At 36.9% G+C, this 25,224-nt stretch overlaps 1 protein-coding gene across 7 annotated transcripts in view; it reads right to left on the reverse strand.

Moving 5' to 3' along the window:
- Window positions 1-25,224, reverse strand: part of LOC145284867 (tumor necrosis factor alpha-induced protein 8-like) — a 447,133-nt gene that overhangs the window by 51,754 nt on the left and 370,155 nt on the right. For all 7 annotated transcript variants that reach the window (XM_080133871.1, XM_080133870.1, XM_080133873.1 and 4 more), the window contains one exon: window positions 1,220-1,293. Coding sequence is in view for 2 of the 7 variants with exons in the window: in XM_080133876.1 (XP_079990002.1) it covers window position 1,220 (1 nt within the window). In the remaining 5 variants the exon portion in view is untranslated. The remainder of the gene's footprint in view (window positions 1-1,219; window positions 1,294-25,224) is intronic.

Genomic DNA, 25,224 nt, shown 5'->3' on the forward strand with positions numbered 1-25,224 from the left:
AGTGAAGTCGACTTTTGGCTACCTGTGCCACTGGACTGGGTGACATTGCGGCATCCTTCATCTCCAATATCGACAGGCAGAACTGCTCTCTCATGGAAGTGATATGAATTTTTTATACCATCTGCTTTTAGGTTCCCTCCTCTGATCTAACAAGTATATGAGTCTAGAAAGAATCAGGGAAACTTATGACCTTGAAAGGCTGATGATGAATAAGACAACAGAGTGTGTATTCACAGAAATAGTATGTTACGGAAAGTTTGCATCAGATACTGTGGCTATGATTGCCACAATATTAATACCTAACTATTGAGTCTGAAAGAGTTCATCAATTTCCAAAATGGAGTAGATAAAGATCATACCATAACAGAAACCAATGTCAGAAGCAGAATAAAGCCATTCAAAAAAGTTGAACCATGTCGATTAATACAAATTTTCTTTTTATTTAAAGGAGATTGGAACATGTAAAAAGTACGCAAACGCAGTGAGAATTCTAGTCCAAATCTAAATACAAGTAAGATTTCCTCATTTAAAAAAAATGGTAAACGTTGAAACTGTGGATGATCCTTAAAAATGTACAACGCAGAAAATGCATGCTAGTTAAAAAAAGAAAAAAGAAAAAAAAAGAAAAAAGAAAAAAGAAAAGGAAACGAAAACACAAACAAAGAACAAACAAAAAAAGAACAAAAAAAAAAATAAATAAATGAGAAAAATCACAAATGAAAAAAAAATGAGAAAAATCACAAATGAAAAAAAAATGAGAAAAATCACAAATGAAAAAAAAATGAGAAAAATCACAAATGAAAAAAAAATGAGAAAAATCACAAATGAAAAAAAAATGAGAAAAATCACAAATGAAAAAAAAATGAGAAAAATCACAAATGAAAAAAAAATGAGAAAAATCACAAATGAAAAAAAAATGAGAAAAATCACAAATGAAAAAAAAATGAGAAAAATCACAAATGAAAAAAAAATGAGAAAAATCACAAATGAAAAAAAAGAGAAAAATCACAAATGAAAAAAGAAAAAACGAACGAACAAACAAACACAAAACAAAGAACAAACAAAAAACAAAAAAAAAGAGAAAAATCACAAATGAAAAAAGAAAAAACGAACGAACAAACAAACACAAAACAAAGAACAAACAAAAAACAAAAAAAAAATGAGAAAAATCACAAATGAAAAAAAAAAAGGAAAATCGAAAAGAAAAAAAAAATCTTACTTTTTAGTGTTCTGTGTTCATTTAAAATATGACAGCACTTGGAATTGATTGGTTGTTCTGTACCACTTCCAAATCTGCAAAGTAAAACAAATAAAAACTTTGCTTAATTGATTTTTAGAATATTAGTGTATGGAATAATAGATAAAAATGTAAACAGACTAATAAAAATAAAGATGCAAATGCATTACTATAGCAGCACCTAGCTATTTCAGTCGATTCATATGATCTTAATCATTTAGTATGAATCAACTGAAATATTTTCGTTCTACTTTAGCGAGATGTTTGGATATTATTTTTATTACAGGGTGACCCACAAAAACGGGCCCACAACTCTAATTAGGCCCCGTTTCTTAGTGTTTTGTCCGAATGAAATTAAACTTTGGTCATAACTAGTTTATTATATTCAAAACATCACATCAAAACACTAGGGTCTTTGGCCTTTTTTTTTCTCCGTTGACTGTAAAATGCTCAGAAAAACAATTGAATGTCCGGTTTTTTTTTGTCACATTTCATTGTGAAAGCTTTTTTCCAAAGTCGATGACAGAAATTGAGTTGAAACAATAATTTCTTTTACTTTTTTCCCAACTAGGAATTAATTCAAACTCTCCATAAAGGGGATTCATCCACAAAAGCATTAATTCCCTTTAATGCTATATAGGAACAAAGGCAGGAAAATTTCTTAAATTAGAGACGGATATTACACGTCCTTACATAGTAAAGTCAAATTGGAAACTGAAATTATTTGACTTTTGCACATCCTCTGTATATATATAAAAGATTCTAAAGCAATTCTTGAAATGCAACAGCAGAAGTACTCCAGACAAAGTAAATTCCAACACTGAACAAAAAAAAAAATGGAAAAAAATAAACGAAAAAAAAAAAAAAAAAAAAAAGGGAAAAAAAACGAAAAAAATGAAACGAAAAAAAAAAAACAAAAAAAGAAAAAAAAAAACGAAAAACGAAAAAAACGAAAAGCGAAAAAAAAAATGAAAAACGAAAAAAAAAATGAAAAACGAAAAAAAAATGAAAAACGAAAAAAAAATGAAAAACGAAAAAAAATGAAAAACGAAAAAAAAATGAAAAACGAAAAAAAAATGAAAAACGAAAAAAAAATGAAAAACGAAAAAAAAAATGAAAAATGGAAAAATGAAAAACGAAAAAAAAAATGAAAAACGAAAAAAAAATGAAAAACGAAAAAAAAATGAAAAACGAAAAAAAAATGAAAAACGAAAAAAAAAAAAATGAAAAACGAAAAAAAAAAATGAAAAACGAAAAAAAAATGAAAAACGAAAAAAAGAAATGAAAAACGAAAAAAAAAAAATGAAAAACGAAAAAAAAAAATGAAAAACGAAAAAAAATGAAAAACGAAAAAAAATGAAAAACGAAAAAAAACGAAAAATGAAAAACGAAAAATGAAAAACGAAAAATGAAAAACGAAAAAAAATGAAAAATATGAAAAAAAAAAGTGAAAACAGAGGCAAAAATGAAAAATAAAATAAAAAAGACATGAAAAAAACCCAACTTTTTTTATAAAGATTTTGAGCGAAAAATAAAAATAAACAGCAGGAGTAATCTGTTGCATGTAAATATGGCATGTCTAAATATCACAAATAGAGACTAATCAGAAGTTGTCACACATTTGTTACATAAAAGGTAAAGCCGTTCTTAAAGGCACATCCGGCATTTTACAAGACCTAAGCCCTATATAATTATTTAATCAAATTTATAAAACTCACTACGTCTGTGTCTCCATATTTTAAAATCATCTCTTCTGAAACTAAAAGTACAAAGCAGTGCTAGGGACCTGGAATTATTGGGTCTTAAGCCTATTAAAATAGTTTTTAGGGGGTCAAAAATGAGTCAAAATTGAACAAAAAAAATCGTTATACATTTTGTACATTCATCTTAGTTTATTTTTAATCAGTTCACATACTTGTCACATTAGTACAGTGGTAACGTCCCCAGCTTAAAATGCTACAGTTTTGCTTTCAGTTTCGATTTTAGCTGATGGCATCCAAATACTTTTTTTTTTTTTTTTTTTACTTTTAAAATCACAACTATAATATATATGAAATCTGAACAAATTAAAATATCATATTTAAGCGTATTTTATGACTGCCCCTACCACTAGTATTTTATAAACTTTTAAGTCTGAAAATAAAGCAATAAAAAACAAATTTTTTAAAGTGGTAGTGGGCAGGTGGGCTCGAACCCGTACTACGAAGGAGGAAAAGAATGTGAAAAAAAAATAAAAACAAAAAAAAATCTCTTTGCCATTGCATCTATTGTCAAACCGGAAGTGGCGAAGGTTTAAAGTAAAACTAGTCAATCGAAAAGAGTGGATAACTTTCGAAAATATTAGTGAAAATAGCGACCCCCTCCTTGTAGAAAGGGCCCAGTTCAGGGTGAAGAAATTAATGTTTTTAGCCAAATTTTCGATATTTGTTGTCCGAAGGGTCGACTTCAAAACGAAACCAATCTTGCGAAAATCTGTCGCCTCTGTCGAAAGTTTTAGGCAGATATACATACATACATTTAAACAGACAGGTGAGATTTATATTATAGACTAGTGGGGGGTACCCGGCGTTGCCCCGGTGTTTGGAGATGTGTGTGTTGGGGGGGGGGTAGATCAAAACGACCCTGTTAAAAAAACAAAAAAAAAAAAAAACGTTGACCGGGTGTTTGGAGGTGTAAAAGAAAAAAAAAAGTTTTAGTAGAAAGGTAGGCTTGAACCCCAAACCTTGGACGCAGAGGTAGAAAGGAAATGGACCCCCCCTCCCCTGCGACCTAACCATCTCGACCACGGGAATAGATGAATTAATAAGTGTGTTAAGTTGACGTTTATAAAGCGAAATTAACAGATGCGACAACGTTAAGTCGCATGATGTTTGACCTAGTTTTGCGCTGGAAGCCAGATTCTGTTTTCCCCGCTAGGTGGCGATCAAAAAATATCTCGAAAATACCTTGTAAAAGTCGGGTAAATTAAAGATATCTGCAACCCGAGTTCCTTAGTCGTAGATATTATTATTTAGACAGCATATAAAAAGTTTTAAGGAGCGAGCCAACCGAGAATCACGGCGAAAAAAGCCTTTTGTAGACATACACAAAAAACGAACACGCATACATACATAATTCTCACTTTTATATATATATATATATATATATATATGAAGACCTATCTCTATTTTCAAGTTAAACTGATTAAAATTTAGAGAAAACATTGAAAAATTTATGTATTTGTTATTGTAATTAAAACAAAATACAGATGAAAAATAAATATACAACAAATAAATGTTACCAAAGGCATGATGTTACTCTTATACCCATCTGGATAAGTTTTTGAGAGAGAAAAAAAAAAATCACAGCTGCCGGAAGCATTGTACAATAATTGCTTAAAAATCAAAAATTACGCAAAATACTCGAACAGAATCTGGTGACATTTATTGGGTGTGTTCCTATCAGTATTTTGTTTAATTTTCGACATTTGAGCGATTATCAAGGATCCTCATGTAATGCTTAGTTGACAGTGTAGGGACCTATTAGATTGAAGACTTATTTTGAACCCTGTTCAAGAAGGAGAGACTAGTGGTGGATGCACCAGCCCAGATGTGGGAACAACACTCCATGCATGCGTGAATGGTGGCTTTGTAGAGATATAGGATACTCTCAGGCATGAGCAATTTTCTAGTATAGCAGAGGGAACTCATCTTGGCAGCAACCTTTGCAATGTCCTCAATGTATTTGTTAGAGTTCATGTTGCCTGTGAATGTTCAGCTGAGGAGTTTGAAGGAAGAGCTCTCAGGTAGGGTATTATTAGTCATGGCTATCGAAGATTGCGAATGCTTCTTGCTATTGTTAAAGGAAAGAAGCTTTGTCTTAGTAGCATTACATTTTGATATCCATTCATAGCCACATTCCACTACGGATTTGAAGTCATTTTGTAGAGAAAAATCGTTATTTTTATTTTTGGCTTTGCACAACATGATTACAAAGGCAGAGAGAAAAGTAACTGATACATTTTAGGCCAGGAAACCGGTAACTTCAGACAGCCTGATCTTCGTGAGCAGAGTCAGTGAGGAAATATCACGATGGAGACAGGATGACGGATACAGATGAGTTGACAAACAATAACACTGCTTTTCATTTAGCCTTTGTATAAAATGACAGAACTACCCTAAATCTAGCTGCTTCAAAAGCATAACTGATAAATGGGTTATAACGATTAAATTAATGTATACAATAATACCGCACAAAAAAAAAGAAAAAAAAAGTATCCTGTTATTCTTAATTCTTTTTTTCTGCTGTTTCTTTGGTCCTAGGAATTCGTAAGAGAAACCATTCATTGTCTCTTCATAAAAAGTCAACTATTTCCTGTTACTTTGAAAGAAAAATCCTTTTACACTACATTAGTCTTGAAGTCAAGGTCCAGTATTAAGAATTAAAAAAAAAAAAAAAAAAAAAAAAAAATTATTTTTTCATTTATTTATTTATTTTTACTTGAGTCACCTCGAAACCCCTTATTAAAGTCCGAAGACCACTCGTGGATAAGGATTAATGAATGTAAGGTGGTAGTGTAGTAATCGTTAATGGTCTAAATTGGATAGAATTTGATTATTTATGGGGACGGCTCAACAAGAACTTGTTTACATTGGATTTGAAGGCTACTATGTGGTATTCACCCAGGAAGCAGGCCAGCAGAACAGTTTTCCAAAGGCAGGCAGTTCCAGGAAAGAAACTTTGGTCATGGAATCTGTGTTTAGATTTAGGCACAGATAGAGAGTGGGAGAAATCGTATATAGTGGTTGTAGCTAGTAGTGTGGGTTTATTTTTGTGAAAGTTTGGCAAGGAGCCCCCCCCCTTCTGTTGTATCACCCTAACCGTTTTGTTCAACGAGATGAGATATTTTCAGAGGTTTTTGGCGTTTCTTCATCCATTTTAGATGGTGTTCATTTATACGTTTGATGTAGCCTTGCACAAAGCAATTGAAAACGACGGCATTTATAAATGATGATTTTTTTTTTTTTTTTTATCTGATTGGATGTTTAACACTTTGATGCTTATCCAACTGCACATGAATATTAACCCAGGATGCATTTTACATGCAAGCATTTATTTATGACTAGCAGGGATGTTCGACGTTACTCAGGGGTATGGATAAAATATTAGAAATGTTAAAAAAAAAAGAAAAAAAAAAAACCTAATATATTTCTTTTAAAACTTTACCTCTCCCTTCAACAATACATTTTTCTCTCTGCCTTCGACTGTCCCCATCTCTGCCTCTCTTTTGGCAGCTGGTTAAATAGAAAGAAAAACATAGCGACTGACACAAGGCAAACGTGCATTTTAGGTCAGAAAGCCAGTATCTTCAGACAGTCCGATTTGGTAGCCCCCAAGACCTCTTAAAAGACGTTAACCATAGGCGATTTTATACTTTTGTTCTTGAATGTGGCTTGCCTGTATTCTTCAGTTGACCTTTGACACCTCATTAGGGTTTTTGTTGCACTTGAATCGTTTGTCATCTAATCCACTTATGTTCGGTTATCGAATGACTTATCTCAAAATAACAGATTGTAACTCAAACTGTACATTCGTAAATGTCAAACTCTTATATAATTCATCCTCAACACCATTACATCTTTCTTGATACTAAAGTTTATAAAAGTACGAGAATATCCAAGGACCCATTTGCTTCATATTTTATGGCAAAAATTAGATTATAGTCAAGATTATCAGCTCTTTTTGACTTCCGGTTTTTGCTGCCCACTTGGATAGTCACGCAATCAAGAAAGCTATTCTTAACATGGGGAAAGGAGAGGGGCTTTTATTTTATCAGAGAGGAAGATAATCATTAATCAGAAGGGACCATATCTTGCTTGTCACCGTTGTCCAATATGTGGAGCAGAAACCAGAATTAAAAGAAGAGCAGGCAATTTTGACTATAGCCAAACATTACAAACTTAATCTGTATTATTTATAATACTGTTTTCACTTCGGTTGTTATTTCTACAACATTTCAGCTTATGTAACCTGCTTCAAATGCAGCTTTTCAAACATGAGAATCTTTAAAATTTTTGAGATGAAGATCGATTATTAAGATTATTTGGACTACTGTTCTCATCGTCATATTTTTCCTAGTTTAAAGTTATAGTTTTTATAACTAGGCTCCTATTGTTAGTTTCATCTTACACTAGAAAAAAACTGGAAGAAAAAACAAAAAAGAAAACTGGAAGAAAAAAAAACTTGAGGAAGAGCATACTCTTTATCTGTGCCTAAATCAAAACGCGGATTCCATGAACAAAGCTTCTTTCTTAGAACTGCACGCCTCTGGAACTCTATTCCGTCTGCCTGCTTCCCACCGGACTACAACTTGGATGTGTTCAAGTCCAACGTTAACAAATTCCTAATGAACCGCCCCCTTAAGTAAACACTTCATCAAATCTCCACACTAACGTAATGTATTTGCAATAACCCTTATCCTTGAGTGGCTTCCGGGCCTTGATAAGTGGTGATCACTGTAAAAAAAAAAAAAAAAAAAAAAAAAGAAAAAAAAAAAGAAAATGCTGACATACAAAGAATACCTGACATTCTCTGGTAGGGATTCTTAATATCTAATCTCTTTTCAAAGGACGAGAAGGTAAAGCCTGGAAGGGTCGATCTCTTAACCCTCTAAAACCGCCCGTGCCATATATGACACAATCCTAATCAGGAAGATTAGAGCCCAAGGTGACGGATATGGCAGATATCAAAATTTCAAATTTTTAAATGAATTCACTTTTTTGTTTCAGATTCATGATTCTCGATCCAATAAAATCTATAATTTCAAATTTCAGAATTTTTCTTCAAGTATTAATATGTTCAGCCCTAGAGGGTTAAAACTGCACAGTGCTATACTTCAAGGTCATCCAACAATAGCGTAGACTGGTGGACCGATTGATGATCATTTGTCTTCGTCTGGTATGAAATAACAGCCAGAGTTTGAATAAGTAAATAAAAATCAAGACATTAACAACCTGTTTACAGATTTTATTTCAGCTCAATATCGTGTGCAACAAACTTATAAATCTGATTTGTTTTTTCTTTTGAATTTTTTTTGTAAGATTTATATTTGCAGTAGGAAAAGTAATATTTAAAGTAAAATAACAAAATGAAGACCCCTCCCCCAGAAGGAAATCCTCAAGTGTGTTACATAGAAAAAAATCTTAAATTAGACACTCCAAACACGAAAAGAAACATAGAAAACTGGAGGTGGGAGGGGGGGGGAGTAAAGAAAAATCTACTCCTGGTAAAGTAAGGTATTTTACTCCTAAAATGATCAGATGAAAAAAAAACCAAAAACACACACTAAAAAAAAAAAAAAAAAAAAAAAAAAAAAAACCCACTGAATGTTAGTATTATGTAAACCTTTCACTTCCTCTGAGGGGGAAAGAGTATTTATGAGATGATTCCTCCCTCTCGCTGCGAGAAGCGTAAATGGAGAGATTGTTGTTTCAGGAATTGGTTAGAATAACATCCATGTTATTCATTTTCAAAACAAGAACAGGTATTCTTATGATGCACTCATACAAGTTACGCAATTAGCAATGGACTGATGAAAACTTTTTTTTTTTTTTTTACTAAGTTACCACTTATTAGTGCCAAAATAAAAAACAAAAAAAAAACTTCAGGATATGAATTAATGAGATAGATAAATTATCAGTTGAATGATGATAAATATTATCAGAAGATTAGAAATCTCCATATACTACCTACTGACAGCAACAGTCGACTTAGAAAAAAAACAGTGTAACAGTGCATACGAGCGCGTGGGAAGATGTCAGCAGCAGCAAAGGATGGATGATTTGCAGAGAGATTAGCAGCAGCAGCAGAAAATCGCATATGCAAATTAGGAAGTGTGCGCGAGAAGACGGAGAAAAAAGGAAAAAAAAGAAAGAGAAAAAAGGGAAAAGGAGAAAAAAGGGAAAAGGAGAAAAAAGGGAAAAGGAGAAATAAAAGAAAAAAGAAAAAAAGCAGAAAAAACGCTCGGGGAGAAAGAAAGTCAACATCGAAGGAAATGGACGTGTAAAGTGAAGGCACAATCACGTTTGACACACCGGTTCTTGCCAGATCACCAAAGTTAAGCAATGTTGAGCCTGGCCAGTATCAGATGGGTGACCATTTAGGAAGGTGAGGCGCTGTATGTACCGTGACGTAAAATACCAGGTTGAGAAACTGGCACGATCTATCCTTCTCTCGAGGGAAGATGAGCCACTCTTAAACTATGGTAGGCAACCCATCTAGTGATGGAGTCACGATAAAAAAAGGCCTGGCGAATCATCAAGTATTCAGCTATGGACAAGATTTGAATTACACTACAAAGTCATGTAGTGAGTTCAATCTCGGCTGCGTCCGCATGTTACATTTTTATTTTTTTAAGCAAAGGCGACTAATGGCTGTAATGGCTGGCTGCGGCCGACATGGGGGTGGAGAGGAAAAAGTGTACACCAGGCAAGAAACTTGAGTGGTGCTGAAAGTAACGGTAATAAAAACGTTTTGTTAAGAATAAAAAATTCCAACTTAGATATTTATTTCTCTATTCCTGTCTTGTTTGTCCATTTGCAACGTAACGGCTACATTACAGCAGTAATTCTTTCCCGTGTCAGAAACATTGCTTATGGAATGTGAAAACTAAAAGACAAAATAAAGGGATAAGACTGCCAAAATATAATCCAAGGCCAACCTTCAAACTTGAGTGTGAGACTATGAAAGTTACTTATGCCTGAGAGTATCCGGTACCTCTACAAGGCCACTAATCGCCCATGTATGGAGTATTGTTGTTACATTTGGGCTGGTGCATCTGCTACTAATCTTACTTTTAGACAGGGTTCAAAGGAGAGTCGCCAATCTAGTAGGTTCCGCACTGTCAGCTAAGCTTTAACCTCTGTCCCATCGACAAAATGCTGCATCCCCCTGTCTGTTTCACAAGTTCTGACGGATGAAAATTGATAGTAATATATCATCGTGTTATACATTTTTTTTTTTAATCTGCTATTTAATTGAAGCAGTTACAAATGTTTGCACATGAATTAGAGAAAAGGATGGAAGTCTGTAAATTGAGAGGCAAAGAGAGCGATAGAAAAGAGAAGGAGAGAAGGGAAGAGAGCGATAGAAAAGAGAAGGAGAGAAGGGAAGAGAGCGATAGAAAAGAGAAGGAGAGAAGGGAAGAGAGCGATAGAAAAGAGAAGGAGAGAAGGGAAGAGAGCGATAGAAAAGAGAAGGAGAGAAGGGAAGAGAGCGATAGAAAAGAGAAGGAGAGAAGGGAAGAGAGAGATAGAAAAGAGAAGGAGAGAAGGGAAGAGAGCGATAGAAAAGAGAAGGAGAGAAGGGAAGAGAGCGATAGAAAAGAGAAGGAGAGAAGGGAAGAGAGCGATAGAAAAGAGAAGGAGAGAAGGGAAGAGAGCGATAGAAAAGAGAAGGAGAGCAGGGAAGAGAGCGATAGAAAAGAGAAGGAGAGAAGGGAAGAGAGCGATAGAAAAGAGAAGGAGAGAAGGGAAGAGAGCGATAGAAAAGAGAAGGAGAGAAGGGAAGAGAGCGATAGAAAAGAGAAGGAGAGAAGGGAAGAGAGCGATAGAAAAGAGAAGGAGAGAAGGGAAGAGAGCGATAGAAAAGAGAAGGAGAGAAGGGAAGAGAGCGATAGAAAAGAGAAGGAGAGAAGGGAAGAGAGAGATAGAAAAGAGAAGGAGAGAAGGGAAGAGAGCGATAGAAAAGAGAAGGAGAGAAGGGAAGAGAGCGATAGAAAAGAGAAGGAGAGAAGGGAAGAGAGAGATAGAAAAGAGATGGAGAGAAGGGAAGAGAGAGATAGAAAAGAGGAGAGAAGGGAAGAGAGCGGGAGAGAAGGGAAGAGAGAGAGATAGAAAAGAGAAGGAGAGAAGGGAAGAGAGCGATAGAAAAGAGAAGGAGAGAAGGGAAGAGTGCGATAGAAAAGAGAAGGAGAGAAGGGAAGAGAGCGATAGAAAAGAGAAGGAGAGAAGGGAAGAGAGCGATAGAAAAGAGAAGGAGAGAAGGGAAGAGAGCGATAGAAAAGAGAAGGAGAGAAGGGAAGAGAGCGATAGAAAAGAGAAGGAGAGAAGGGAAGAGAGAGATAGAAAAGAGATGGAGAGAAGAGAAGAGAGAGATAGAAAAGAGAAGGAGAGAAGGGAAGAGAGCGGGAGAGAAGGGAAGAGAGAGATAGAAAAGAGAAGGAGAGAAGGGAAGAGAGCGATAGAAAAGAGAAGGAGAGAAGGGAAGAGAGCGATAGAAAAGAGAAGGAGAGAAGGGAAGAGAGCGATAGAAAAGAGAAGGAGAGAAGGGAAGAGAGCGATAGAAAAGAGAAGGAGAGAAGGGAAGAGAGAGATAGAAAAGAGAAGGAGAGAAGGGAAGAGAGAGATAGAAAAGAGAAGGAGAGAAGGGAAGAGAGAGATAGAAAAGAGAAGGAGAGAAGGGAAGAGAGAGATAGAAAAGAGAAGGAGAGAAGGGAAGAGAGCGATAGAAAAGAGAAGGAGAGAAGGGAAGAGAGCGATAGAAAAGAGAAGGAGAGAAGGGAAGAGAGCGATAGAAAAGAGAAGGAGAGAAGGGAAGAGAGAGATAGAAAAGAGATGGAGAGAAGGGAAGAGAGAGATAGAAAAGAGAAGGAGAGAAGGGAAGAGAGCGGGAGAGAAGGGAAGAGAGAGATAGAAAAGAGAAGGAGAGAAGGGAAGAGAGCGAGAGAAAAGAGAAGGAGAGAAGGGAAGAGAGCGATAGAAAAGAGAAGGAGAGAAGGGAAGAGAGCGATAGAAAAGAGAAGGAGAGAAGGGAAGAGAGCGATAGAAAAGAGAAGGAGAGAAGGGAAGAGAGAGATAGAAAAGAGAAGGAGAGAAGGGAAGAGAGAGATAGAAAAGAGAAGGAGAGAAGGGAAGAGAGCGATAGAAAAGAGAAGGAGAGAAGGGAAGAGAGCGATAGAAAAGAGAAGGAGAGAAGGGAAGAGAGCGATAGAAAAGAGAAGGAGAGAAGGGAAGAGAGAGATAGAAAAGAGATGGAGAGAAGGGAAGAGAGAGATAGAAAAGAGAAGGAGAGAAGGGAAGAGAGCGGGAGAGAAGGGAAGAGAGAGAGATAGAAAAGAGAAGGAGAGAAGGGAAGAGAGCGATAGAAAAGAGAAGGAGAGAAGGGAAGAGAGCGATAGAAAAGAGAAGGAGAGAAGGGAAGAGAGCGATAGAAAAGAGAAGGAGAGAAGGGAAGAGAGCGATAGAAAAGAGAAGGAGAGAAGGGAAGAGAGCGATAGAAAAGAGAAGGAGAGAAGGGAAGAGAGCGATAGAAAAGAGAAGGAGAGAAGGGAAGAGAGCGATAGAAAAGAGAAGGAGAGAAGGGAAGAGAGAGATAGAAAAGAGATGGAGAGAAGGGAAGAGAGAGATAGAAAAGAGATGGAGAGAAGGGAAGAGAGAGATAGAAAAGAGAAGGAGAGAAGGGAAGAGAGCGGGAGAGAAGGGAAGAGAGAGATAGAAAAGAGAAGGAGAGAAGGGAAGAGAGCGATAGAAAAGAGAAGGAGAGAAGGGAAGAGAGCGATAGAAAAGAGAAGGAGAGAAGGGAAGAGAGCGATAGAAAAGAGAAGGAGAGAAGGGAAGAGAGCGATAGAAAAGAGAAGGAGAGAAGGGAAGAGAGCGATAGAAAAGAGAAGGAGAGAAGGGAAGAGAGCGATAGAAAAGAGAAGGAGAGAAGGGAAGAGAGCGATAGAAAAGAGAAGGAGAGAAGGGAAGAGAGCGATAGAAAAGAGAAGGAGAGAAGGGAAGAGAGCGATAGAAAAGAGAAGGAGAGAAGGGAAGAGAGCGATAAAAAAGAGAAGGAGAGAAGGGAAGAGAGCGATAGAAAAGAGAAGGAGAGAAGGGAAGAGAGCGATAGAAAAGAGAAGGAGAGAAGGGAAGAGAGCGATAGAAAAGAGAAGGAGAGAAGGGAAGAGAGCGATAGAAAAGAGAAGGAGAGAAGGGAAGAGAGAGATAGAAAAGAGATGGAGAGAAGGGAAGAGAGAGATAGAAAAGAGAAGGAGAGAAGGGAAGAGAGCGGGAGAGAAGGGAAGAGAGAGATAGAAAAGAGAAGGAGAGAAGGGAAGAGAGCGATAGAAAAGAGAAGGAGAGAAGGGAAGAGAGCGATAGAAAAGAGAAGGAGAGAAGGGAAGAGAGCGATAGAAAAGAGAAGGAGAGAAGGGAAGAGAGAGATAGAAAAGAGAAGGAGAGAAGGGAAGAGAGAGATAGAAAAGAGAAGGAGAGAAGGGAAGAGAGCGATAGAAAAGAGAAGGAGAGAAGGGAAGAGAGCGATAGAAAAGAGAAGGAGAGAAGGGAAGAGAGAGATAGAAAAGAGATGGAGAGAAGGGAAGAGAGAGATAGAAAAGAGAAGGAGAGAAGGGAAGAGAGCGGGAGAGAAGGGAAGAGAGAGAGATAGAAAAGAGAAGGAGAGAAGGGAAGAGAGCGATAGAAAAGAGAAGGAGAGAAGGGAAGAGAGCGATAGAAAAGAGAAGGAGAGAAGGGAAGAGAGCGATAGAAAAGAGAAGGAGAGAAGGGAAGAGAGCGATAGAAAAGAGAAGGAGAGAAGGGAAGAGAGCGATAGAAAAGAGAAGGAGAGAAGGGAAGAGAGCGATAGAAAAGAGAAGGAGAGAAGGGAAGAGAGAGATAGAAAAGAGATGGAGAGAAGGGAAGAGAGAGATAGAAAAGAGAAGGAGAGAAGGGAAGAGAGCGGGAGAGAAGGGAAGAGAGAGATAGAAAAGAGAAGGAGAGAAGGTAAGAGAGCGATAGAAAAGAGAAGGAGAGAAGGGAAGAGAGCGATAGAAAAGAGAAGGAGAGAAGGGAAGAGAGCGATAGAAAAGAGAAGGAGAGAAGGGAAGAGAGCGATAGAAAAGAGAAGGAGAGAAGGGAAGAGAGCGATAGAAAAGAGAAGGAGAGAAGGGAAGAGAGCGATAGAAAAGAGAAGGAGAGAAGGGAAGAGAGCGATAGAAAAGAGAAGGAGAGAAGGGAAGAGAGCGATAGAAAAGAGAAGGAGAGAAGGGAAGAGAGCGATAGAAAAGAGAAGGAGAGAAGGGAAGAGAGCGATAGAAAAGAGAAGGAGAGAAGGGAAGAGAGCGATAGAAAAGAGAAGGAGAGAAGGGAAGAGAGCGATAGAAAAGAGAAGGAGAGAAGGGAAAAGAGAGATAGAAAAGAGAAGGAGAGAAGGGAAGAGAGAGATAGAAAAGAGAAGGAGAGAAGGGAAGAGAGCGATATAAAAGAGAAGGAGAGAAGGGAAGAGAGCGATAGAAAAGAGAAGGAGAGAAGGGAAGAGAGCGATAGAAAAGAGAAGGAGAGAAGGGAAGAGAGCGATAGAAAAGAGAAGGAGAGAAGGGAAGAGAGCGATAGAAAAGAGAAGGAGAGAAGGGAAGAGAGCGATAGAAAAGAGAAGGAGAGAAGGGAAGAGAGAGATAGAAAAGAGAAGGAGAGAAGGGAAGAGAGCGATAGAAAAGAGAAGGAGAGAAGGGAAGAGAGAGATAGAAAAGAGAAGGAGAGAAGGGAAGAGAGAGATAGAAAAGAGAAGAAGAGAAGGGAAGAGAGCGATAGAAAAGAGAAGGAGAGAAGGGAAGAGAGAGATAGAAAAGAGAAGGAGAGAAGGGAAGAGAGCGGGAGAGAAGGGAAGAGAGAGATAGAAAAGAGAAGGAGAGAAGGGAAGAGAGCGATAGAAAAGAGAAGGAGAGAAGGGAAGAGAGCGATAGAAAAGAGAAGGAGAGAAGGGAAGAGAGAGATAGAAAAGAGAAGGAGAGAAGGAGAGAAGGGAAGAGAGCGATAGAAAAGAGAAGGAGAGAAGGGAAGAGAGCGATAGAAAAGAGAAGGAGAGAAGGGAAGAGAGCGATAGAAAAGAGAAGGAGAGAAGGGAAGAGAGCGATAGAAAAGAGAAGGAGAGAAGGGAAGAGAGCGATAGAAAAGAGAAGGAGAGAAGGGAAGAGAGCGATAGAAAAGAGAAGGAGAGAAGGGAAGAGAGCGATAGAAAAGAGAAGGAGAGAAGGGAAGAGAGCGATAGAAAAGAGAAGGAGAGAAGGGAAGAGAGAGATAGAAAAGAGAAGGAGAGAAGGAGAGAAGGGAAGAGAGCGATAGAAAAGAGAAGGAGAGAAGGGAAGAGAGCGATAGAAAAGAGAAGGAGAGAAGGGAAGAGAGCGATAGAAAAGAGAAGGAGAGAAGGGAAGAGAGCGATAGAAAAGAGAAGGAGAGAAGGGAAGAGAGCGATAGAAAAGAGAAGGAGAGAAGGGAAGAGAGCGATAGAAAAGAGAAGGAGAGAAGGGAAGAGAGAGATAGAAAAGAGAAGGAGAGAAGGGAAGAGAGCGGGAGAGAAGGGAAGAGAGAGATAGAAAAGAGAAGGAGAGAAGGGAAGAGAGCGATAGAAAAGAGAAGGAGAGAAGGGAAGAGAGCGATAGAAAAGAGAAGGAGAGAAGGGAAGAGAGCGATAGAAAAGAGAAGGAGAGAAGGGAAGAGAGCGATAGAAAAGAGAAGGAGAGAAGGGAAGAGAGCGATAGAAAAGAGAAGGAGAGAAGGGAAGAGAGCGATAGAAAAGAGAAGGAGAGAAGGGAAGAGAGCGATAGAAAAGAGAAGGAGAGAAGGGAAGAGAGCGGGAGAGAAGGGAAGAGAGAGATAGAAAAGAGAAGGAGAGAAGGGAAGAGAGCGATAGAAAAGAGAAGGAGAGAAGGGAAGAGAGAGATAGAAAAGAGAAGGAGAGAAGGGAAGAGAGAGATAGAAAAGAGAAGAAGAGAAGGGAAGAGAGCGATAGAAAAGAGAAGGAGAGAAGGGAAGAGAGAGATAGAAAAGAGAAGGAGAGAAGGGAAGAGAGCGGGAGAGAAGGGAAGAGAGAGATAGAAAAGAGAAGGAGAGAAGGGAAGAGAGCGATAGAAAAGAGAAGGAGAGAAGGGAAGAGAGCGATAGAAAAGAGAAGGAGAGAAGGGAAGAGAGAGATAGAAAAGAGAAGGAGAGAAGGAGAGAAGGGAAGAGAGCGATAGAAAAGAGAAGGAGAGAAGGGAAGAGAGCGATAGAAAAGAGAAGGAGAGAAGGGAAGAGAGCGATAGAAAAGAGAAGGAGAGAAGGGAAGAGAGCGATAGAAAAGAGAAGGAGAGAAGGGAAGAGAGCGATAGAAAAGAGAAGGAGAGAAGGGAAGAGAGCGATAGAAAAGAGAAGGAGAGAAGGGAAGAGAGAGATAGAAAAGAGAAGGAGAGAAGGAGAGAAGGGAAGAGAGCGATAGAAAAGAGAAGGAGAGAAGGGAAGAGAGCGATAGAAAAGAGAAGGAGAGAAGGGAAGAGAGCGATAGAAAAGAGAAGGAGAGAAGGGAAGAGAGCGATAGAAAAGAGAAGGAGAGAAGGGAAGAGAGCGATAGAAAAGAGAAGGAGAGAAGGGAAGAGAGCGATAGAAAAGAGAAGGAGAGAAGGGAAGAGAGAGATAGAAAAGAGAAGGAGAGAAGGGAAGAGAGCGGGAGAGAAGGGAAGAGAGAGATAGAAAAGAGAAGGAGAGAAGGGAAGAGAGCGATAGAAAAGAGAAGGAGAGAAGGGAAGAGAGCGATAGAAAAGAGAAGGAGAGAAGGGAAGAGAGCGATAGAAAAGAGAAGGAGAGAAGGGAAGAGAGCGATAGAAAAGAGAAGGAGAGAAGGGAAGAGAGCGATAGAAAAGAGAAGGAGAGAAGGGAAGAGAGCGATAGAAAAGAGAAGGAGAGAAGGGAAGAGAGCGGGAGAGAAGGGAAGAGAGAGATAGAAAAGAGAAGGAGAGAAGGGAAGAGAGAGATAGAAAAGAGAAGGAGAGAAGGGAAGAGAGAGATAGAAAAGAGAAGGAGAGAAGGGAAGAGAGAGATAGAAAAGAGAAGGAGAGAAGGGAAGAGAGAGATAGAAAAGAGGAGAGAAGGGAAGAGAGCGATAGAAAAGAGGAGAGAAGGGAAGAGAGCGATAGAAAAGAGAAGGAGAGAAGGGAAGAGAGCGATAGAAAAGAGAAGGAGAGAAGGGAAGAGAGAGATAGAAAAGAGAAGGAGAGAAGGGAAGAGAGATATAGAAAAGAGAAGGAGAGAAGGGAAGAGAGAGATAGAAAAGAGAAGGAGAGAAGGGAAGAGAGAGATAGAAAGAGAAGGAGAGAAGGGAAGAGAGAGATAGAAAGAGAAGGAGAGAAGGGAAGAGATAGATAGAAAGAGAAGGAGAGAAGGGAAGAGATAGATAGAAAGAGAAGGAGAGAAGGGAAGAGACAGAGAGAGATGTACTTTTTAATTTTTTATATCCATGTCCTTTAAGGTTTTTGCATATTTAAATATGACTGGTTGATTATCACGTATCTTGATAAAATATGACGGTCAGAAAGTGTGATTGAAAAGCTAGCGACTTTGAAGAACATGTTGGCCTACAAAATAATGGCTAAGCAGCCCTGTTAGCATTCCATGGTAAGGATACTTTAAGCGATTGGCAATAAACTAACCCCTTCTTAAAGGACGTGAAGGTAAAACCTGAGAGAATCGATCGCCTAGAAATGTGCAGAAATATACCTCAGCCCGACAAAATAAGGCCATACAACAGTGGCGTAGACTGGTGGACTGATTTTCGAGGACGGGTCTTCATCTGGTATGAAACAAAAAAAAAAAATAGTCAATGTTGATAGTGATGTCTGTATTTAATTTAATAATTTAGTTGGTTTCATTGTTTTAGTTTATGGCATATCAACCACTTTTAGGTCATTTAATGTCGAATTTAGTAATTTTGGAATTAAAGTTTTTATGCTTAAAATTCTTTATATCTTCAAATATTTGTTCGGTTTGATTGTTTTGTTAAAGTTGTTTTTGGTTTTGCAGATCATGATTGAGTTTTGCACAGAGAAAGGTGGGGACAACAACGATGTTTGTTGCATTTTTGTTCAGGAAGCTAGTATCTTCAGACAGTTTGATCTGGTAGTACGAGATGCCCTAACAGGTATTATCACTCCGGGCCAGATTAAACCTCGGAGATTGTATTAGTTCGCAAAAAAAAAAAAAATAAATAAATAAAACCCCGGTGTGAGTAAGTAAGCAAATATGCCAGTAGTATACAAATTGAAAAGAGTGCATTCATAAAGAAAAAAAAAGAAAGCAAATTAACAGGAAGAAACATTCGTCTCGTTTATTTGTTATCTAATTTTGATGCCAATGTTTTACTGTAAGACATTATTGAGTATGAATACAAAACATGGTGTTTATGCAACGGAGGTTAGATTCATTAAACAAATACGCCCAAAATTTTTTGTACACTTAGGATGACATTAAGAGAGAAAGAAAGAGAGAGGGAAAGAGAGAGGGAAAGAGAGAGGGAAAGAGAGAGGGAAAGAGAGAGGGTAAGAGAGAGGGTAAGAGAGAGGGTAAGAGAGAAACAAAGAGAGGGTAAGAGAGAAACAAAGAGAGGGTAAGAGAGAAACAAAGAGAGGGTAAGAGAGAAACAAAGAGAGGGTAAGAGAGAGCGACAGAGATAGATAGATAGATAGAGAGATAGATAGAGATAGAGAGGAGAGAGAAAGAGAGAGGAGAGAGAAAGGGAGAGGAGAGAGAAAGGGAGAGGAGAGAGAAAGGGAGAGGAGAGAGAAAGGGAGAGGAGAGAGAAAGGGAGAGGAGAGAGAAAGGGAGAGGAGAGAGAAAGGGAGAGGAGAGAGAAAGAGAGAGAGAGGAGAGAGAAAGAGAGAGAGAGGAGAGAGAAAGAGAGAGAGAGGAGAGAGAGGAGAGAGAAAGAGAGAGAGAGGAGAGAGAAAGAGAGAGAGAGGAGAGAGAAAGAGAGAGAGAGGAGAGAGAAAGAGAGAGAGAGGAGAGAGAAAGAGACAGAGAGGAGAGAGAAAGAGAGAGAGGAGAGAGAAAGAGAGAGAGAGGAGAGAGAAAGAGAGAGAGGAGAGAGAAAGATAGAGAGGAGAGAGAAAGATAGAGAGGAGAGAGAAAGATAGAGAGGGAGAGTGAGAGAGTAAGAGAGGGAGAGTGAGAGAGTAAGAGAGGGAGAGTGAGAGAGTAAGAGAGGGAGAGAGTAAGAGAGAGCGAAATAATGAGATACAGAGAGGGATGAAGAGATTCTGTATAATCAGCAAAGAAAAATTTTAGCAGACAGCATTTGTATAAGATATGCAAGTAGTTATGAAAAAGTTAGCAAGTGTGTGTGTTAGTGGCCTGGTAAGGTCACATGGGATACAACCAAGCAAAGAAAATTCATTACCAAAGTTCATCCCAAAGCAACAAAACTGAAACTAGCCTGCCAGGATACTATATACAAATGTAGTAAAATTTGGGCATATATATATATATATATATATATATATATATAATTATTTGGTTTTCATACATTAAAAAATTACAGTGTTTAAGGATTATTTGATACTGGAGATAATCATAATCGTACCGTTTCCAAAAGAGGGGAGATATAACATATGAGAAATATTTGGAATCGAGTCTCCCCTCGCATTTTCATTTGAAATCATAGCAGCAAGTTTTATTAGTCTCCCCTTCATCAAGGCCAGAGTTTTTGGGGAAATATATAATTAACAGAAACTGTTTGAAAACACGCTTTGAGATGGAAATAATAATTTCATTTTTTTTTCTAATTCATTTCGGATTTAAAATCCCTCGGCAGAGAAAGAATTCTTAAGTTTTGTTCGTCTTTTCTTTTCCCCATGTGTTATCAAGGTCACGCTAGCTAGCAGGGTTGTAAGACTGTTCGAAGCCAAAATTTTCAAGAAAAAAGGCCAAAAAAAGATCGAATTCAAAAGCAAAGCAACATTTTTTAGCTATTAGCTGAAAAAGCTAAATTGAAAATTAAAGAAAAATTGACTATATTGAAGTTTTTAACCCCTATATGTCTGCAGTATTTTTCTATATTAGTTTTGTAGTGTTTTCTTGACAAAGACGTTAACTATGAAACAGCAAAATATGCCCCCTCCCTCCAAGCATATTTTTGGTTTTAATATAATAAGGAACGGTTTTATTTTTAATATTTAGGCAAATAATTTCATTACAATACATTCTACAGTTTAGATATTTTTAACATTATACAAAACAACGTTAAAGAATATTTAGTACTATTTTAATATATAAATAAATAAAAGTACCCGTTCACATACACTTTTTTCATGATAAAGCTAGAACACAGACTTAGATGGAATCGAGAATTGCATTGACAATGGACAACGCCAGACCCAAAGTGGGTTTCGATGTACAGCATCTCATCAGTGACGTGCTCCGACATAGGCGCGAACCTAGTATTGCAATGTCGGAGCACGTCACTGAGGAGATGCTGTACATTGAAACCCACTTTGGGTCTGGCGTTGTCCGTTGTAGATGCAATTGCTCAATTCCATCTAATTCTGGGTTCTAGCTTCATCATGAAAAAAGTCTATGTGAACAGGCATTTATATATAATAATTTTTGTATGTCCAGCAAAGTGGAAGTTATTTTTTAAAAAACTTTTTATATACTCCCTAGATTATAATATCTACGATTTGCGAACGGAGGTCATCCATCTTTTATTTGAGCGACTTCATGCTATTCATTCCTCTCTCGTGTTTTTCATATAAAAGCGAAACTAAGCAAAAGCAGATTCCTGACTTTCGTGCCAGGGACGTCCAGAAGCAATTAGCTTTGATCACTCTGGGGGGAAACCCCTCATATCAGACAATTGCTATTTATTTGGACAGGACACTCCCTTTTGTGGGGAGGTGGCAGGCGGAAAGCTGAAAACTTAACTGGTTAACAGCGTGATTTCATTTATGTGCCTGCGTGAACTCATTCACTTAACGTTCACTTTCTGTGTGTCAACTTTTTGATCGCTAAATTTGAATGCTTTTCACTTCCTCTCATGTCATAGTGCAGCGGTAAAATCTCGCGTTTTCTTTCACTTTCTTTTCCGCCTTCGCGTCAAGGCTTTGAGCTTACCCACCCACTAACACTTTTTTTTTTCACATTCTTTTCCTTCTTCACTGTTCGAACTTGCCTGCCTTACTACCACTTTTTTTTTCCTCCACACACACCTACAAACACCCGGGTAACGCCAGATATCCCCGCTAGTATTAAATAATTTAAGGAAAAGTTGGTAAATTTGTAGATGGAAACTAAAAGGTACCCCCCCACCAACTCTAAAAAAATAACGAATAGATCTACTTTTATGGTTACTATCAAAAATTATGCGAACATTCATTGGTTGATATGAATTGATGCCATGTTTTATTACAGTTTTTCTGATTGGTGGATTTAAATTTTAACCCTACACATGCACAGGGAGAATTCAAATGAACAAAACGTCAGTTCCTTACTAGCTTCCGAACATGATGGATGTTAGTTCACGTTTATCATTGAAGTTTCGATGGATTCATTAATTTAAGGGCAAACTAGCGTCTGTTTCGGCACCATGAGACAATTTAACCTAACTCGTTAGGTTTTCCTTCCAGACGAAATATTTTCTTTTTATATCAGCAACTATTTATATCAGCAACTATTTATATCAGCAACTATTTATATCAGCAACTATTTATATCAGCAACTATTTATATCAGCAACTATTTATATCAGCAACTATTTATATCAGCAACTATTTATATCAGCAACTATTTATATCAGCAACTATTTATATCAGCAACTATTTATATCAGCAACTATTCTGACATTGGGATCCCTACTTCTATTATATAGCGACATCTTGAAAGAGCGTAGAAAATTTTGAACTCTAATCAAGAAACCACGAAAGCCTTCACAGAAGAGGAAAAAAAGCTAACTCTTCATCAGAAGTTTACCTAACAGATTTGAAAGAGTAGCTTCTCGACCAGCTACATCAGCCTGGTAAGTTTGTTTTTTTATTGTCGTGTCAATTTTTCCGCACTGCAGAATTCTAATTTATGTGAAAATAGATTTGTCACATTACGTTTGAATATCTTGAAAAAACTTGGGCAAAAACAAATTTAGAATTTAGAGTGAGAGATCAGCCTCACATATAAACTCAACATACAGTGATCACCCATTTCTAACAGGAGGAGATAAATTATGTTTTACAAGATTATTAACTTAAATTATTTAAATATAACATTTTCATATTCTTTATTTAACGTCCTCCAGTACGATTTAAAAAAATATAGACTTATGTTTCATAGTTTGAATTTATCTAAATATATTTTTAATTATCCCCAAAATGATATCAAAGAGGCTACGGTTTCAATTTCATAAAAAAGGACTTTGCACCCTCACCGTTAAGAAAAACAAATAGAGAAAACACGCAAACATTTGAGAGTTAACATCTTCAATATAGCTGAAAAATGTGTTCAAAATTAATTACTATCACAGATCGGATAGATCGACAAACACAAAAATTGTGGGAGAACGAAGCAGTGTTGGGCTTTTACATGAATAAGATTTAACTCAGTTTTTTTTTTTTTTTTTTTTTAGAAGATATGAAAAACATCAACACGAAATAAAAAAAAAATATCGAATTGAAATGCAGATATGCACATAAACGTTTGTGATAGTCCACGAGAATAGAAGGTCAGAACAAAGGTAAATGTGGTAGAAAAGTAACAGAAATATAATTTGTCCAGAAAGTTCAGTTCTGATTTTTTTTATATATACACACATGAAAGACGCAGAAGTGCAAGTCAGTAAAATTGAATGTATGTACAATAATTAATGAAACATTTTCAAATGGAATTAAATGACATTGAATAAAAAGGCACACATGAACATATATATTTATAACAGTGCAAAAGACGGTATTTAAATTTGGTCAATGGTAGCAAAGAGAAACAATTCTTTCTGAAAATGTCTATAACATGGCGAAAAAAAAAAAAATCAAAAGGTAATAAGTTGAAAGTTCATGGCAAATAATGGAGAACGTCTTCTAAATACTTAATTTCATTATTTGTGGTGTTTTATTTACTATAAATATTGTCACTGTTGTGTAGCTTAATCATTTTAGTGGTGCATATAAAGTTTTTGCAACAAATACCGTTATATAAAAGGTAAGAACGAATTCTTACAATAGCATCCAGTAATTTACTTTGAATTCTATGATGAGGCTTTGTTCTGATAACAGTAACTAAAGAAAACATTCAACAGTTGCATATTAGTGATGTTGAAGCATATGCTGCAAGTTTCTTAAAATTACCATGTTTGGCCACATCTTGCCAGAATTTAAGAGAATCTGGAGAAATGCCATTCTTTGCAAAATATGGTTCTTCACACCATTCTACCAAACAAACTTTTCTGTATCGTGCCTCAATTATACAGTTATTTTCCATATGTGGAAATGGCAAATCTTCAAACTTTGCTCTTAATCTTTAAGAAGTTTATCAGGGTTTAGAAATGAAAACCCTTTAAACAGGTTGGCAGCGTCAGGAAGTCTTTTTTTTCTACTTTATGCAAGGCTTCTTGCAACATAACTTGACAGCAGTTAATGTAAACCTATGGATTTCCTAACTGAAACTGGCACCAAAGTCAACATTTTTCTAATGTTTTACATGCTCCATCTTTAGTGATAAGCCTTTCGTACAAACTCTGGTGATGCATTATCAATTGTTTTGACAGTTCGTGTAGATTACCGTTTTCTTGTTGAAATGTTGAATTTATCATTTCAAATTTCTGAACAACAGGAGTTGCAAACAAAAAATAAAAATGGTTAATCCTATCTGACAGCATTTCTGTTAGCAGACGACTTTTGTATTTTGCACTAATACTTAATTTTGCTTCACAAATACTAAAATAACCTAATAATTCCTCCCGTTCAAAACATTATGTAAATTTTGTCCTCTTACTAGCCATCTTGTTTTAGATAAATTTTCAAATGGAAGAGGAACATTTCTTCCTTGGTCGTTTTCTACATCTACAACGCTCATTTGAAATAACTTTTTGAATTCTCCACATTTAAGGGCACTATTACTGAACCATAATGGCACTTCAGTTGAAAGAAAACCAACATTAGCAGGCAAAAACTCAAAGAATGACAGATGCATTTCATCTGAATACAACCTTGTGATTCAGTCATAATTCATGATCACACAGAATTTTTACTGCCAACCATAGAAGCTGCGCCATCACCAGCAAATCCTATACAGTTTTTAAGAGCTTGGCCAAAATCAGTTATTCCTTCAACTATTTTGTCAAGCCAAATATGTGAAGTTATTTCAATTACTGGTACAATAGACAAAAACTGTTTGGATTTTTTTTTGTTTTTATTACAGTAAAATCTAACTAGAAAATAGATATTTCTGAGTCGCTACATCAATGCATTCATTCACAAGTAAAACATTTTGTCTTTCGAATCATTTTTTAGTTCTTTTAGTGCAGCCGAACTCAGATTTTTAATTACTGCAGTGCACTTAGTTCTATGCACGTTTATATTCTCCAAAACATTTTTTTCACCATATTTTTTCACAATCTCACCAATATGGTTAATTGAACGGATTAAATAATGACCAGCTATAATTAAACTAAGTTTTATTTCTGCTTCCTTTTCTTGGTTATTTGATTTTGTACAAATAAAATTATCAAGAGAACTTTGAGAAATATTCCTGTTGGGTATTTTATCTTGATGCTTTTTTTGTTTTATTGTGCTGAAATATTGCTTTGCTTAGGTAAAACTGTCACTTTGTAAAACATGAAATATCAAAACAATAAAATTTATTGGCCTTTTGATTAGAAACAAAGCGTAGTAACTGTTTTGATGCTGTACTTCCTCTATTCTGTCCTCAGCCGATAAAAGAAAGTTTTCCACACGGAGGTTTCTTTTTGTTCCAATCTAGACTTATCCCTTTTGGAGAGTAGGGCATAATCACGTTGACACACCGGTTCCCGTCAGATCACCAAAGTTAAGCAACGTTGAGCCTGGTCATTACTAAATTGAGTGACCAATTTGGGAAGTCCAGGTGCTGTATGTAGGAGGACGTCGACACCTCCCAGCAAAAGTTGCAAAAACCTAATGTTGTCATCTCCCCTAACGGGGATATACATGCGACTGGGGACAGCTTGTGAATTTTATACTCCCATGAAACTTTCTCCTTTGGAGGAAGC

Source organism: Euprymna scolopes, chromosome 9 (genome assembly GCF_053919585.1).
Source record: "Euprymna scolopes isolate OS-2025 chromosome 9, ASM5391958v1, whole genome shotgun sequence".
In the NCBI taxonomy this organism is placed as follows: Eukaryota; Metazoa; Mollusca; class Cephalopoda; order Sepiida; family Sepiolidae; genus Euprymna; species Euprymna scolopes.